The sequence below is a fragment of the Halichoeres trimaculatus genome, unplaced genomic scaffold (genome assembly GCF_033239565.1).
Source record: "Halichoeres trimaculatus isolate MK-OKI-2021-1 unplaced genomic scaffold, fHalTri1.1 fHalTri1_scaffold_3, whole genome shotgun sequence".
Classification (NCBI taxonomy): domain Eukaryota; kingdom Metazoa; phylum Chordata; class Actinopteri; order Labriformes; family Labridae; genus Halichoeres; species Halichoeres trimaculatus.
Genome location: NW_027437181.1, coordinates 38,079,598 through 38,094,714, shown reverse-complemented (window position 1 = coordinate 38,094,714; position 15,117 = coordinate 38,079,598). Strand labels below are relative to the sequence as shown.

Genomic DNA, 15,117 nt, shown 5'->3' with positions numbered 1-15,117 from the left:
AACACACACACACACACACACACATAAACACATGCGCGCACACACAGAGGGGGAATCATGCTGATCAAATATTTGTAATAAAAAACAAGTCTCTGAGCATTACACTGCACTGAAAGCTTCTGGGAGAGGAACAAGGAGAGCTTAATGGAAACCGTAGACACTGCAGGGGCACAGCAACGTGAAGCACATTTCTCTGAAATCCTTCTTTCAGCGATGCATCAGTGATGAAAACGTCTGCATGAAACAAACGTCAGCCTTGATCAGAAGCACAACATCCCTGACGCCTGGCTGCAGATTCCTCTCACTGAGCTGTCCAGCTCCTCATTCAGACATGGACTGAGCCACACTCGCTGATGGAGCTGCCAACAATCAGGGAGCTCCATTCAAGGTGTGAGTGTGTAAGTGTGTGTGTAAACCTGCTCGCTGCTGATCCTGCCTCTCCTGTCAGTCCTGATCCTATTAGGACTTAGCAGCAGACACATGTAGCCCATATGGTAACATGCTTACAGCGGGCCGGTGGGGTACGCCTCAGAAGTCAGTGGAGGATCTGATCAGAGGACCTTTTGTACTCAGAGGGAGGGGACTACATTCAATCTGTGGATTATAGACGGGCTGGCCTTGAGTTTTACAACACTCCTGATTTCTTTGTCTCCTCCACTCCAGGGAGTTTCCAGCATCATCCGAACCTTAAATCTCCTTCCAGAAACCAGAGATGACAACTTTTCACTTTGCTTTCAGTCATCCTTCTACTTTACCTAAAACCCAGACTCCAGCGCAGCCTCCAGGCCGCTTAAGGATGCTTAAACGTCCCAGAGGGCGAGTAAATCTACCCGGCGACAGAAGCTGAGACTAATGTAGGTCAGAGGTCACCGTGTCTCGTCTTGTCTTTGCCTTGATTCACCCGCTCCCTTCTCCCCCCCTCTGTGCGGATCCTTATTCTGCTGAATGCCTTTAACCCTGTGAGGCACCTTTACAGCCTGTACGGCTCGATCTCATCAAACCGCTGCTCCTCATCAAACTCCCTCACTCCTTTTAGATCAAGTGTGTGACAAAATACACTCCCTACAAAAAGCAGGTCAAGATTGTGAACCTAATCTCCCCGGCTTGTTGGTGGGGATTAGGTTGACTGTGTTTGATCTGGCAGGTGGTCTGCAGGGGGATGGAGGAGTGAATGGGAGGTGGAAGAGGGGAGGAAGGAAGGAAAGAGAGAAGAAGAGATTCATTTTCTGCCTTGGACTGAGTCCTCGAGGAGCAGGCTTTAATCAGCTGATGCACAGACCTCTTTAAGCCAGAAGAGGAGATACTGTAGAAGCTGGTCTCAGGAAGGGGGTAGGTTTTAATGGATGTGTCATGGAATTATTAAGCAAATGAAACACATGATTTGCTCTCAATAAACTCTGAATTCAGACACATGTCATACACAGCTACATGTCTGCGCTGGTGTCATGAACATGTCCTGACATTACCCTGAGGAAGCTGCGTGTAAGGAGGACACTGTTCAGATCTGATGCAGGACATTCAGCAGACTGTCTGTCTGACCGATCTGTGAGGGGATGTGTGCATGCATCATGTCACCGCTCACTGCAGCTAAATGCTGAGCACAACTTTATAATGAAGATTCACTGGTTCCTCCTCTCCTCTGCTCACTGTCTTTATTACTTTGACACGTCTGACAAACTTTTAGCTGCAGGCTTTAAAACATCACCACATCAAACCCACACTGAAAAAACTGAAATCTAAATAAGTGTTTGTGTCTTATTTCCAGTACAAACTGCCTTGTTAGACTGAAAGTCTTCCTTCTAGATATATACCTAATTGACATCCACTCATTAAAATGAGATTATCAGCACCATTATTACTGGTTACAGGTTTTTTTTAATTGTCACATCTAGGTCTCTGCTGAAAACCATTTCTGTGATTAATTTTGTAGTAATGGTGGACACTGGAGCCTAACTGTCGGACAGAAAAAGGACAAAAGAGCAAAAGAAAGATAAACAGGAGAGTGATAGGGCAAGCTGAAGGCTAACACAGAGGCTAAACTGTTTGTGCTAATAATCATTCCAACCCACAGTTATTCTGCAGTGGTCTGTTCAAACTTGAGAGTCTATCAATAAAATGAAGAGTGAGGTTATGTTAGCTCTGATTGGTAGATGACTGGAAGGACATGACCAGGATTCACTAACATTACACATTACAGACATGTCTCAGAGCACCGGGCAAACCTACAGTGTTTACTTCTTGTCACACGTACAGAGTACCGTGCTGACGATAGCAGGACATATAGCCAGCTACTACAATGTTTGCTTGATTTCATTTTTCATACCATAGCACCACATAACCGTACTGATAAAAACCTTACCTTGGTGCGTTGTATCCAGTTAAAAGTTTTCTTGTACAAAGAAAATTTGTTTGATCCAATTTAGCTCCAAAACAAACACACACCTCGCTAAAAATCATTACGACAGTGTGCGTGAGACTCCAGGCCACAAGATAGCAAGGCCATCCAATGAAAGAAGAAAGAAAATGTTCTCGTCAATTTTTGGGAAATATGAATTGAGTTTTAATCATCACTTTGTTCCTGATACAGAGTTTTGAAGCCTCTTATTATCAGGGGCCATGTTGGAAAAGCAGAACTCAACCTTAGTTTGAGTCAGGACCGCAAACCGTTTAAAACATAATTCTCCGTTAAGTCACCAGTCTGTTCCTTGTGCAGAGTAATAAAGCCAATCATTGGCAGAGGGCCATGGTGAATATGATGCAGGCTTGGAGCTTCCTTTCTAACAGCTGCAAACAAGCCTAAAATCTTTGAAGCCGCTGAGTTAGATTTTAAAAAAAAAAAAAAAACAGTGCTGATAGAGAAATTAGTGTTTTAGACCAAAGCTGTTTTATGTACCAGGCTGTAAGTATGTTTTCAATGTTGTAAAGTTTTTTTTTTTTTTTTTTCTGGCTGGACGTATACATGGCAGGCGGGTCTTCAGGATAGATTCAGATCTTTTTCAGCTTCAGGTGTTTCTGTATGGAGTTAGATCAGTCTCATAATAAATAAATGCACACAGAAGGATTCACAAATGTATACTTGGATAAATGTCTCTCAACTCACAAATATTTTTCAAAGTTCACAAATGTATTTCTAATACACACACAAATATTACTTGATTTATGTATTTCTAATGGAAATCCAAAAATGTCTATATTTAAAATAATTTGCAATTTTCGTTTAAAATGAATAAGTACATTGTGATATTTATTCACAAACTTTTGAATCTGCATTCACAAACCGCTCATCATTTGTGAACATCACTGCATTTGTGTGTGAATCCTTTTGATACCGATACGTTGGACTGAGAGAGAAAACCATTCGTAGTCGGCATCCAAGTGGACATGGCGTCAGCACAGCAAAGTGTAAATCCAACATTATCTGGGTTTTCTTTGCTTTCCCAAGTTGTGAGTTTTGCTCGGAGACTTAGAGAAATGTATGAAATGTGCATATGGTTACACAGTTTAACTGTATCTAGAGATATGAGCAAGCCAGCTATTATAGTGTCAGCTAGCAGCTTATACAAGGGGGCTTTGCCCATGGATGTATAAATGGCCTGGCCAATTGACATTATTTGGATTCATTCACTGTGTGGAGTCCATATGAGAACACGATGAATAACCACAGGTTGGTGGATACAGTGTCAGTCCCGATAGCACTGCTGTTGGTGGACAGTGTTAGCCCTGATAGCACTGGTCGCCCCGCTAGCACTGACGGTAGTTGCACATTTTACACATTTCTACAAGTCTCTGAGAAACTTAGGAAAGCAAAGAAAATTCAGATAATGTTGGACTTACACTTTGCTGTGCTGACGACATGTCCATTTGGATGCCGATTTCGAGTGGTTCTCTTCTTCTTCTGGTTTTACGGCGGTTGGCATCCAGCGTTAGAGATTAAATGATTCTCTCAGTCCAATGTGTCGGTCAAGCTGTACGAACGCGTTCATATGATTGGCTGAAAAGTACATCCCACCCAATGCGGGATATGTTCTTGACAGATACTTTCCTGTTGAAAAAATGTGTGGATCGAGACACGTCAAGGGAGTCTCAAAAAGATTCACACACAAATACAGCAATGTTCACAAACGACGAGCGGTTTCTTTGTGTGTGCATCAGAAATAAATTCGTGAACTTTGAAAAATATTTGTGAGTTGAGAGACATTTATGTATCAATCCCAGTATACAGTTGTGAATCCTGCTGTGTGCATTTATTTATTATGAAACTGATCTAACTCCATGTTTCTGCAGCTAGCCTCAGGAGGACTCTGGAGTAATGCTGTCTTCAATTTACATCAGACGTGGAAAGTGGGGAGTGGGAGGGACGTTGAGTTAAAAGCGTTCCAGTTGCCAAATTGGAAACCTTGACATAAATCCCGACTTCCGAGTACAAATGTTACGCACATTACTGCAGCACTTCCTTTTGATCAGCGTTTAATACTGGAGGAGGTTGATGCTTAGTTATGTTTCTTACCCAATTTGCAGATTTTTTTATTACACTCAATAAGTAACTCAGGTATGATTTTTGTCCTTTAATATTGCATCTTTTAATAAACCAGACATTTTTCTGGACTCGTCAGGTAAATTTGACTCGTATTTACATCTAATCAGACAATTAAACTGAAAATAAGACAGAGAACCTTGGCGTCACTCCACCATGGTTCATATGTAGAAGTTATTTTAGGATCACTGATGATCTAATGATGATCCATGCTCAGGTCTTTGCAAGCCTTTGACTGAAATCATATCGTTTTAGTCTTTGTGGACAGAGCAGACGGTCAAGAAGGCTCGGTTTGGGGTAAAGAGGACTCTAAAGACAAGCAGTGAGATTCAGGCTAATCCTTCTTGTTCTCTTCAGATTAAAAGCTGCCAAAATAATCCCAGAGATTACTGGGGACAGACACTCTGAATGTCATGACTCAGGGAACAAAACGTGACTTGGGGTACACGCTGCAGGCGGGATTACTCTGAGTCTGTTTGTGACTGAACTCGTGAAAACAGGGACTCTATGAACCCACCCTGAGGTCCCTTTAAGGGTCAGACTCTGTGTTTGAGATGCTGAGTGAAGACAATGAAATGCTTTATTTAACCATCCTCACTTTACAAAAACCAACAGGCTCAGGGTATGTAAATCATGACTCGGCACTCATGGATTTATGATTCAGCCCTTGCCATCGCTCCATCCCCTCCGTGTCCCACTGACCCCATAACTCAGCGTTTCACAGCCCGGCCCAGGCGCTGCTACAAAGCGCTCCTAAGTGGCACAGGGATGATAAATGAAGCTGACAGGTAGCCTGCTTTAAAGGGCTCTTTATGCTCTGCCAGTCATGGTGTATAATGTGTATCATATGAGGGCCGGTCTGCCTCTGAACAGGTTTTGGTCTTTGATCCCTCACAGGGCTTAAGAGACGAGTCAGCTGTGACGGACCAAACAACCACATCAATGTCTGTCTGGCTGTTAGAGACGTCCTGATGAAGCTGTCAGACCACAGAGAGGACTTTGAAGCAGACCAAACGTTCAGGTACAGACTCCAGTGTGGACTGGATGTGCAGACTCCTCCAGAAAGTTCTTCATCTTTGCAGAGCATGTCAGGCTTTCTGTGGGCTCTGTGAATTACTCAGAGTTTGCACAAAACCTGAGCAGTCCTTTAAAGGATCAGGTCTTTGGTCCTCACAGAGCCAAAGATCATCCAAAGAAAGAAACATGAGAAAGATTTCTGAATGTGTGATACATTTTCCCTTAACTAAACAAACCTTTGGTTTTCTGTACTGCACGCTACAGAAATGATTGTTGTTGGGATGAAGTGAGCTACAGGGTTTTCCTTCCCAAAGGAAAACATGAGACAACCTTCAAGTTACTGTCAGCTGTTTGTTCAGAAAGGTACAAAGTCAGGACTCAGTGAAACTATAAAAAGAAATCAAACTCTACCAACCAGCCTACTTTTTCCCTCCCCTACTAAATGAAATATCCAGAGATAAAAGAGCAGCTGAATCTTCCCTCACAGAGGTCTGGAGACTTAACCAGGAAAATTGTTAAACTATCAAATATTAAAGTCAAAGAGCAACAGGAACTAAGGGGAGAGCCCACTCGCTTTACCTTTCTTTACCTTTAGCAGCCAAATGCTAAGCACCAAGGCGACAAAGCTAGTTAACTGTTAGGATGTGTACCAGTATTTTAAATACCGTTCCAATGCCTTATGGGTAGGGAACTACAGTCAAAGCCAGTGTTAGTTATTGTTGATGAAGGCTATGACATAAAATAATAACCACATAACTGAACAGGTAAACCTCTCTGTCTGTCGCTCCCTAGCAGCAGCAGTTACACAGGAGAATTTATACTAATAAATACAACTTTACAACAGTTAGGTTGTTGACATTGTATCTGACAAAAATCTGCTGATATTTAGTCGACTAGACTAACTGTGTGTTCACACCAAAGGAGGCAAAAGAGGCAAAAGCGGCAAGCACACCAGAGGTTCATTCATTTTCAATGAGAGCCAGGCGTACTGAGCGTCCTGAGCGGCTAAAGCGTCATGAGCGCCCTCAGCGGCTAAAGTGGCTAAAGCATCAAAAGGGACACCAGATGAGAAGTTGAGGATCGGTCAGCTTTATGGTAATTAGCTATGACACAGTTCAACGGCAAACGGTGGCAACCAATCAGAGTAGAGATGTCCTTCAACTGAGCGGGCCCTAAGGAACAACGCACGTAACTTCGGTTCCTAGTTCCGTCTTGGATGCAGAAAAGCTCATAAACTGTGTTCGGGCACATCCTATTCTTTTTACTGTCCGCCTTTTTAGCTACCACGACCAACAACAAAAAAATCGTGTTGTGGAGGTGGTAGATTAAATAAGTGCAGTAATAGCAGAAAATAGCGAAGTAAAGTGTAGTCTGTGGCAAAGACGTAGCCTAGCCTAGCATGCTATCATTTCTTGCTTCATCTGAATGAGATGACACCAGGGCTCCAGACTAACTTTTTTCAGTAACGATCTAAGATTTGGGGGGTGCAGGTTACTTTAATTACCAAACAGTCTCCCGCTGGATCCTTCTGGATCCTTCTGTGGATGGCTTAGTACTGGACTGTGCGCCAGGATCTGAACAGATGCCGGTAACCTGGTTTTCAATTGCGTGTTTTGGGCTACCTTTTTTCTTCCTTGAGGATTTATTTCGTTTCTTGTAGATCAACGTCGTTTTGTTTTACGGACTTAAGAGGACCGGAAAAACAGGATTATAGGACAGTTTAAAATAGTGTGAAAAAGGAGAGCTTGTATTTTTTTTGTTAGTTGGGAACTTTTTCATGATTTTGGTTTTATGAACATTGAGATTATTGTTTTATTTTGGTTGTGATTTATTTTGGAACAGGAAATATGCACGGGCTGTGCAGGGGTTTGATTTACTGATTCAAAGATTAACATTGAGTCTGGCTCCTGGGTATTTTTCTTTAGGATTATAGAAAACACACACACACACACACTGTGCAAATGCACAAATGGGCGCTCATTACCACCACAGAATTTTAGTATATTTCAAAACTGTAAAAGTTTGATGTCGTGGATAAATCAATATCATCTCCTTCGTAAATTGCTTCCTGCCTGTCAATCCGCTCGAGACTAGAGATGGGTACCAAATTAGGTACTTTTACAGGTACCAACCAAAGTCTGTCAAAAGTATCGGGTATCGATTCATGTAAATGTGATCTTACATTATGTTCATGCTATGCTTATATTATGTTCGTGTTATGCTCTAAACTGAAGTTGAACAACAGCAAGCAGCTGCCGCTGTGCAGAAGTGCGCTGTGCAGCTCCTTTAAATGACGAGCGGCCAAAGCGGCTAAAATATTTAGCCGCTTTGGCTGCTGTCCACTTTCTCTGGCTTGCTTGCCACTTTTACCTCTTTTGCCTCTTTTGCCTCTTTTGGTGTGAACGCACGGTAAGTCTAAAAGGTTTCTGATGACTAAAATATGACTTAAACTAAACTGTCAAACCTCCACCATACCAGCCTGATACAACAATAAATCAGGTCATTCACACTGTGTTATGACACACCGTATTTACAGTGAGGATCTCTTGGACTCCTGTGATGGCATGCACTGAGCAGTTTGCTGATAGCAGGCTGAGCTCAGTGGGATCTGGGTCTGCAGAGTTCTGGAGGATTATGTTTGTGTGAGTGAGCAGCAAAGGGGGACAGCGTTCAGAGAGCTATTAAGAGGCTCTCCTCCTCGTCTGGAGCATGGGGAGAGACTGTCTGTAGTCTGGACTGTGCGCCTGACTGATGGAAGGCTTTATCAGCATGTGTGTGTGTGTAGGAGTGTGCATGTATGATGTGTGTGTGTGCTGACAGCTCCCTGGCAGACAGTGTGTTCAGGTGTTCAGAAAGGAAAGATATTTAGCCATGCAGCTTTTGGAGATCGTCTCTCTGTCTCCAAACTGAGCTCTGATGTTCGGAGTGAAGCAGTTGCATCAATCACTCTGTCAGTTCTTCAGAATCAGAATCAGAATCAGGTTTTATTGCCTTTGGCTCCTTATCAGGGATAAAGAGGAGGTGATGAGTCAGATCCATACGTGTTTTCACAAGTTCACACAGGTCTGTTTACCTTGGGCTGCTGCAGGAGCGCTCCCTGTACATCACGCCTCCCCCACAGGTTCTGGAGCAGTCTGACCACTGAGACCACGAGGACCATTGGCCGTGGACCGCCCGTGGACCGTGCTCTCCATATTTAACACACTGACCCCTTCGACACCACTGGGGGAAAGAAGAAAAGAAAAAGGAAATCAGACTGAAACAGCTTCCCCATCAGTGATTTGAGCCGTGGGCCGGGTCTCTGGATCAGACTTCTGGTTTGGACAGACGCCCAGCACTACACCTGGTGACCCCCGAGTCAACAGCTAGAGTCAAAACACACACACACACATACACCCAGCCTGATTCAAGCCAGACCCTCACTCACACACATCGTCACCTCCATCTTCCTAAATATGACATGACGTGGGGAGAGGTTTGTCCATCCTGTGTCCAGCTCTGTGATGGAGCAGCTTCTAGACTATTTAACTCTGTAACATCACTCTGCTACATGCTGGGATATCCCAGCTCTTTATCCTGACCACCCACAGTGTTCATTCAGTGAAGTCATCAGGAACAAGTGAGATCCAAGCTCATCTTTATGTTTTATATAATCAGGAAAAAAGGTCATCATATTTATCTGACAAGTCCAGAAAGTTTAGTTTGTTCAAATATGAGTAATGTCTTATTAAGCAAGCATTTCTCCTACATCAGCAGTTTTTTTTCTTTTTTCTTTTGCCATACCATACCAACTTTATTCATAAAGCACTTTTAAAAACAACTACAGCTGTAAACAAAGTGTTGTACAGGTAAAGATAAAATGATAAAAAACAGATTAGAAAAAAAGACACAAATAAAAGAAAACAAATTAAAAACAACTAAAAGCAAAAAAAGCAAATGAAAGGGAATACGATCAGGCAAAAAAAAAAAAAAAAAAAAAAAGATCCAAAAATAAAATAAATCAAAGGGTTTTAGGATGTGTTTCAAGGGGTCTGAAGGGGTTTCTCTGATGTCCAGGGGAAGATAGTTACACATCAAGGACCTGCACTACAGAAAGCCCTGTCCCCTCTGAGCTTCTTCCTGGACCTTGGTACCTGCAGGAGCGGCTGGCTGACCTGAGGGACTGAGAGGGTGTGTAGGGCTAAAGAAGCTCAAAAAGGTAAGGTGGGGCAAGACCATTAAAACATTTAAAAACAAATGTAAGAATTTTAAAATCAGCTCTGAAAGTCACAGGCAGCCAGTGAAGTGAAGCCAGGACCAGACTGATGTGCTCCATTTTTACACATACTGGTTAAAAGTCGTGCAGCAGCGTTCTGAACCAGCTGCAGTTCAGAGAGCACAGACTGACTTACTCCGACAAAAAGCTTCTTACAGTGATTCAGATGGGATGAAATCAAAATGGATTACTGTTTCAAAGTGCTGCCTGGACAGAAAAGATTTGCCTTTCCCCACCGCCCTAACTGATGAAAACAAGAGTTGGCCACAGTTTTAATTTGGCTACTCTTTTTACTTTCAGGACTCCTTTTTTTTATCTTGAAATCAGACATTTTTCTGGACTTGTCGGGTAAACATGCATAAAGGAAGTCGAATCAGACATTTTGGACTTAAAATCAGATTTTCTTTGTCATCAGTATTTGCTGTGTACCTGGTTTAATGTATAAGGCTCTCACACAGCACAGACACAGCAGCAGCAGAGACCAGGCACACAGCGCCGAGTGACCCTGTTCATCAGTGCCATTTGCAGGTTGCTCTCCCTGACTCTGACCTTCTGCACCCACGCATCACCTCAACCTGATTTCACGCAGAAATCTCATGATGAGAGCGGCAGCATAAAGTCAGACTGAGGTCACACAAAGAGGTGAGGTGGGAAAGTTTCCTGTCTTTGTGAACAGTGCTATGGTCTGACAAAGGAATCAGACTCTGAAAAATGTCCAGAAGATTCCTAAAGTTCAGCTCATGGCCATTTCCAGTGTGAAGCTCTTCATAACCAGGGATGAAGTGTGCTGTTTATTGTGGGAGGTGTGCATTAGTCTCTACATGCTGAAGCAAACGCTCACCTTCTGATGTGCACCTCCTCCTAAATGTATCTAAAGCCCTGTTTCCACCAAGCAGCTGTAACCCGGGTAGAAAAATCAATTTATCCCTTTTTCCTTGAACGAAACTCGCTACGTCATCACGCCGAATGTCGTACACGTCATCACATGAAACGTCATATACGTCATCACGCAGAGCGTTCACCCTTTTCATTCAGCCTGAGCTGCAGCGTGCTGCTGGTGTTTTGGGGAAACACAAGGAGAATTGTTTGTAAAGGAGCCAACTACCAGAGCCGAAGAGTGTCATAACGGAATTCGGAGAGTCCAATGAATCATGGAATTGGCCAGATGATGGCGAGTTAATGACCTTAGCCGGTTGCAAAGCCTGAAGAACTGATCAGCTGGACCTCCACTGCTCTGGTCGGGCTGGTAGGAGGCTTCTTTAAGAAGCCGCTCCTTTTTGGTTTTACAAGTTATTTCCCCCTTTTTTCCATAATAACGGCCGAGTATCTACACACAAACAAAGCCCAATGATTGGACCTTTGCCTTTCCCAACTGGACAATTTTTTAAAGCTGTTCTGCCTGAAGATTTATTTTGTCTTTTGTTTTTATTCCAGGCGATGTGACTTGTCTTTTGTTTTTTTGGTGACAACTTTGAATTCATGAATTTCTTGAAATCAACTCAGGTTTAAAAGAATGATTGTAAATATATATATATATATATATATATATATATATATATATATATATATATATATATATATATATATATATATATATATATATATATATAGTGTTGGAATGGCCATTCAAGATTGAAATCTGTCGATAACTGGGTTTTACACTTGTGCACTTTTCAATATATGGTGTCTAAAAATCCAAGGACGTGTTCATTGTCTCCTTCACTCCTAGAGTCGAGCTTGGTCTTCTGATCTAGTCCATAGAACAACAGCCTTGCTATCTTTTAATTAATTAATTAGTTATTAATTAATTCAATTCAATTGATTAGCAAACTGGTTAAACAGCTAAGTTCAGTTCGTGTCTGTACAGCAGTAGTCCTCAGAGGTGGGTCAGCCTCTGTAGTGTAGGGTCAGTACAGAGCTATGAAAAAGGCTTTACACCTGAGCCTCAGTGTGAAACTCATGAGAAACATCTAGGAATCCATGCAAACAGATAGCACTAACACTGTTCTTTTACATGCATAAATAAACACATCCCCCTTATCACGACTCATCACTTGGTAAAGTTTGAGGACAGACTGCCGTCAGGGGTCACAGGAAGAAGAAGAAGAAGAAGAAGTTTCCTCACCATGTCAGGACCACAGCTGGTGCCCTCTGCTGCCGGCATGAACTTGGTCTCACACCGATGCCCTGTGCGGTGACACCAAAGAGACTTGCAGATGTCCTGTCAATAAAACACACACACACACACACACACACACACACACAGACACACACACACACACACACACACACACACACACACACACACAGACACACACACACACACAGACACACACACACACACACAGAATTGGTTTCTCTCAGGTAGCTGTTTTCTACCATCATAGCTTCCCTCATGAACCTGAGCTGACACCCACTCTCCTCTTCCTCCTCTCTTTACCCAGCAGCACCTGCTCCATGCCAGGACCACCATCACGCTGCTGGATCATCCCCCACCAGCCCGACCGCCGGGGATAAAGCCCGCGTGTCAAACCTCATCAACTTACTTCTTTAATGAAAGGGGCTATAATTGTATGTGTCAGCTGACCCAACAGAGCCGAGACAGAGCGAGAGAGTGAGCACAGAGGGAGAGCCGGGGTCGAAAGACAGGCGGCAGAGTCTGGCAACCCGCCCAGCTGCAACTGGCAACCAGGCAGAGAGCAGAGCGAGGAGTTATCACTGGGTGTGTGTGTGTGTGTGTGTGTGTGTGAGAGAGAGAGTCTTTGTGCTGTTCATCCTCCATGATGCTGAGCAGGTGGCTAACAGTTACAGCAGCATGTGAAGGTTTTCCTCCACCAGCCCAGCAGGAGGTCAGGGAGCAGGGTGGTGTGAGAAAGCAGCTCTGAATCCACAGTTGATCAGTGTGTGGGTTCATTTACCACCCACTGTGGGAACACAGCTCCAAGACATGCAGATGCAGCATTTGATCTTGTGTTAGGGAGGCACGGTGGGTCAGGATTTAAAGAAGTCCTGAATGAGTTGGACCACGTCACGGCTGCTAATCCATCATATACACCATTTCCCACCAACCCCAACCCCGAGCAGAGGACCTGAGCTATTTTCCTCAGATTTACATATGAATCAGGCTCACAGCACAGGGCTTCAGGGTGACTGTTAGCATTCAGAGCTGGAACGCTTTCTGATGCAGGGTCAAACGTGGGGTTAGAGGTTCTCATTCAAAGATCATGCTAATGAATAAAGTGCCAATTAAGCCGTGCATCATGAAGCCCCCTGGTCCCTGTATAATCTGTGTGCTGCAGCTCATTACTTGGGGCTCATCCACTAAGGCTCTGTTGAAGCAAAAGGGGACATGAAAAAAACCCACACAGGACTGCTGGGGTCCAAGCAGATCCAGGTCTATTCATCTGCTTTGTGTTGGGGTCTTTGTATAAACACAGATTCAGATGAAGCAATCTCTCCCCGTTTATAGCTCTATTTGTAAAGTGTGGTGTAGTACAAATAATTCCCAGGCACAGCCTGATGTGTCATCTGACATCAGTCAGTGGAAAGGAGTCCAGCACTCCTCTGCCTTTGGACAAGGTGGGAAACCATGTGTGTGCTTCTCAGGCCATGTCCACACATAGCAGGGTATCTGGGACTACCTGCATTTGTTTATATCCGGCATGCCTCGCGCACGGACTGTTACAGTAAGCGGTGAGAGCCTCGTAACCAGCTGTGGCTCTGCAGCGGAGGTAGTGCCATTTTACGACATGATGAGAACTAGAGCCTTATTTAGCTGTGTTTTTGTGTGAAAGTAACACACTGAAAATTCTCTAAATAAAGCGTGAATGCAGACCAATATCAGATTTTTTCGGTGGGAGTCCGTTTATTTGTGTTTTTGGTCAAGTAAAATATGGCCCCATCTGAGTGCAGAGGAAACCGGCAGAGGAGCAGGGAGGGGGTGTTTGGTGTGAGCGCTCTGGGCTTCTGCTGCACAAAAACACTGCTGTAGGGGTCATTTCTGCCCTAAACCTTGTGATAGGACCCAACTTGTTCCACCCCGGAGTATCACTTTAAGACATGTTTGTTTAATATGCAACTGGGTCCTCCTTATGGTTCCTGCTCCTGCGGATTCTGACACCCGGTTCAGACATTCAGGTTCCTGATCTACACCTGATAGTCAGCTTATGGAATGGGCCTCGCTGCAAGGGTTGGTAAATTTCCACCCCAGGAATCAGCGTGCCATGTTTGACTGACCTGGATAAGGCCCGTGTGATAGGGCAACTTGGAGCTGGTGTTCCACAAAACCAAGTTACAGGGTTATTTGGAGTGAGCCCTGGGACCATCTCTAAAGAGTAGGGGGGGTCAAAGACAGGGTGGGAAGTCTGTGTCTCAAGAAGACAACACCCTGGAGACCGTTTCTTCACAAAGAAGCATCATAACAACAAATGAAATTATCTATCAAACACAGACCTGCTTCATTTTGTGCTCAGTTTAAATTTTAGCAGTAGGTGTCTGGGTTATAAGAGGTAGTCGACAAAACCTCCACCCTGGGGTGGTGTCCTGCTGACCCTGTCTGCCCCGTCATTCCTTCATTCACTCATTCATTAATGTGTAAAATAAATTTCACAAAAGCATGACTGAATGAGGAGCTGCACAGCCTCACAGCAAGAAGGTCACTGGTTCAAATCCAAGCTTGGCGGTGGGCCTTTCTGTGTGGAGTTAGCATGTTCTCCCCATGCATGCGTGGGTTCTGTCTGGCTTCCTCCCACAGTCCAATAACATTCTCACCAGGTCAATTGATCACTCTAAATTGTCCCTAGGTGTGAGTGTGTGTGTGAATGGTTGTCTGTCTCTGTATCAGCCCTGTGATTGACTGGCGACCAGTCCAGTGTGTACCCCGCCTCTCGCCCAATGACAGCTGGGATAGGCTCCAGCCACCCGCAACCCTGAATAGAATAAGCGGTTAAGATGGATGGATGATTGAATGACACAATACTTCCTACAAAAAAGAAAAAAAAAATTGTCCAGTGACTGAACCAGGACCATGCGATCATGGTCATGTTCAGTGACAGCTGTAAAGTGATCTTCATTAAGTCCAGAAACATGATGCAGATACTGTCTGTGCTCAGACCCGGTCTCTGTCTCACCTTGACAAAGTCCAGGCTGCACAGCTTAGCCTTGGAGCCAAACTGCCACTTGCACTGCGTGTCTGCGTCATAGAGCTGCCCGGGGAGCTGTTCAGGGTACTTGTACTGACCGATCTGCTTGGGCTCGTCCACCAGACAGGAAGCCTGGGCTGTTCTGAAACACAGCAGAGCAGCAGAGTCAG

At 44.1% G+C, this 15,117-nt stretch overlaps 1 protein-coding gene across 2 annotated transcripts in view; it reads right to left on the bottom strand.

Annotated features, from left to right (window-relative positions):
- adamts18 (ADAM metallopeptidase with thrombospondin type 1 motif, 18) overlaps positions 1-15,117 on the bottom strand; it is a 93,073-nt gene that overhangs the window by 50,643 nt on the left and 27,313 nt on the right. For both annotated transcript variants that reach the window (XM_074666376.1, XM_074666377.1), the window contains 3 exons: positions 14,936-15,089; positions 11,932-12,027; positions 8,625-8,773 (listed from right to left, as the gene is read on the bottom strand). In XM_074666376.1, the coding sequence (XP_074522477.1) occupies positions 8,625-8,773; positions 11,932-12,027; positions 14,936-15,089 (399 nt within the window). The remainder of the gene's footprint in view (positions 1-8,624; positions 8,774-11,931; positions 12,028-14,935; positions 15,090-15,117) is intronic.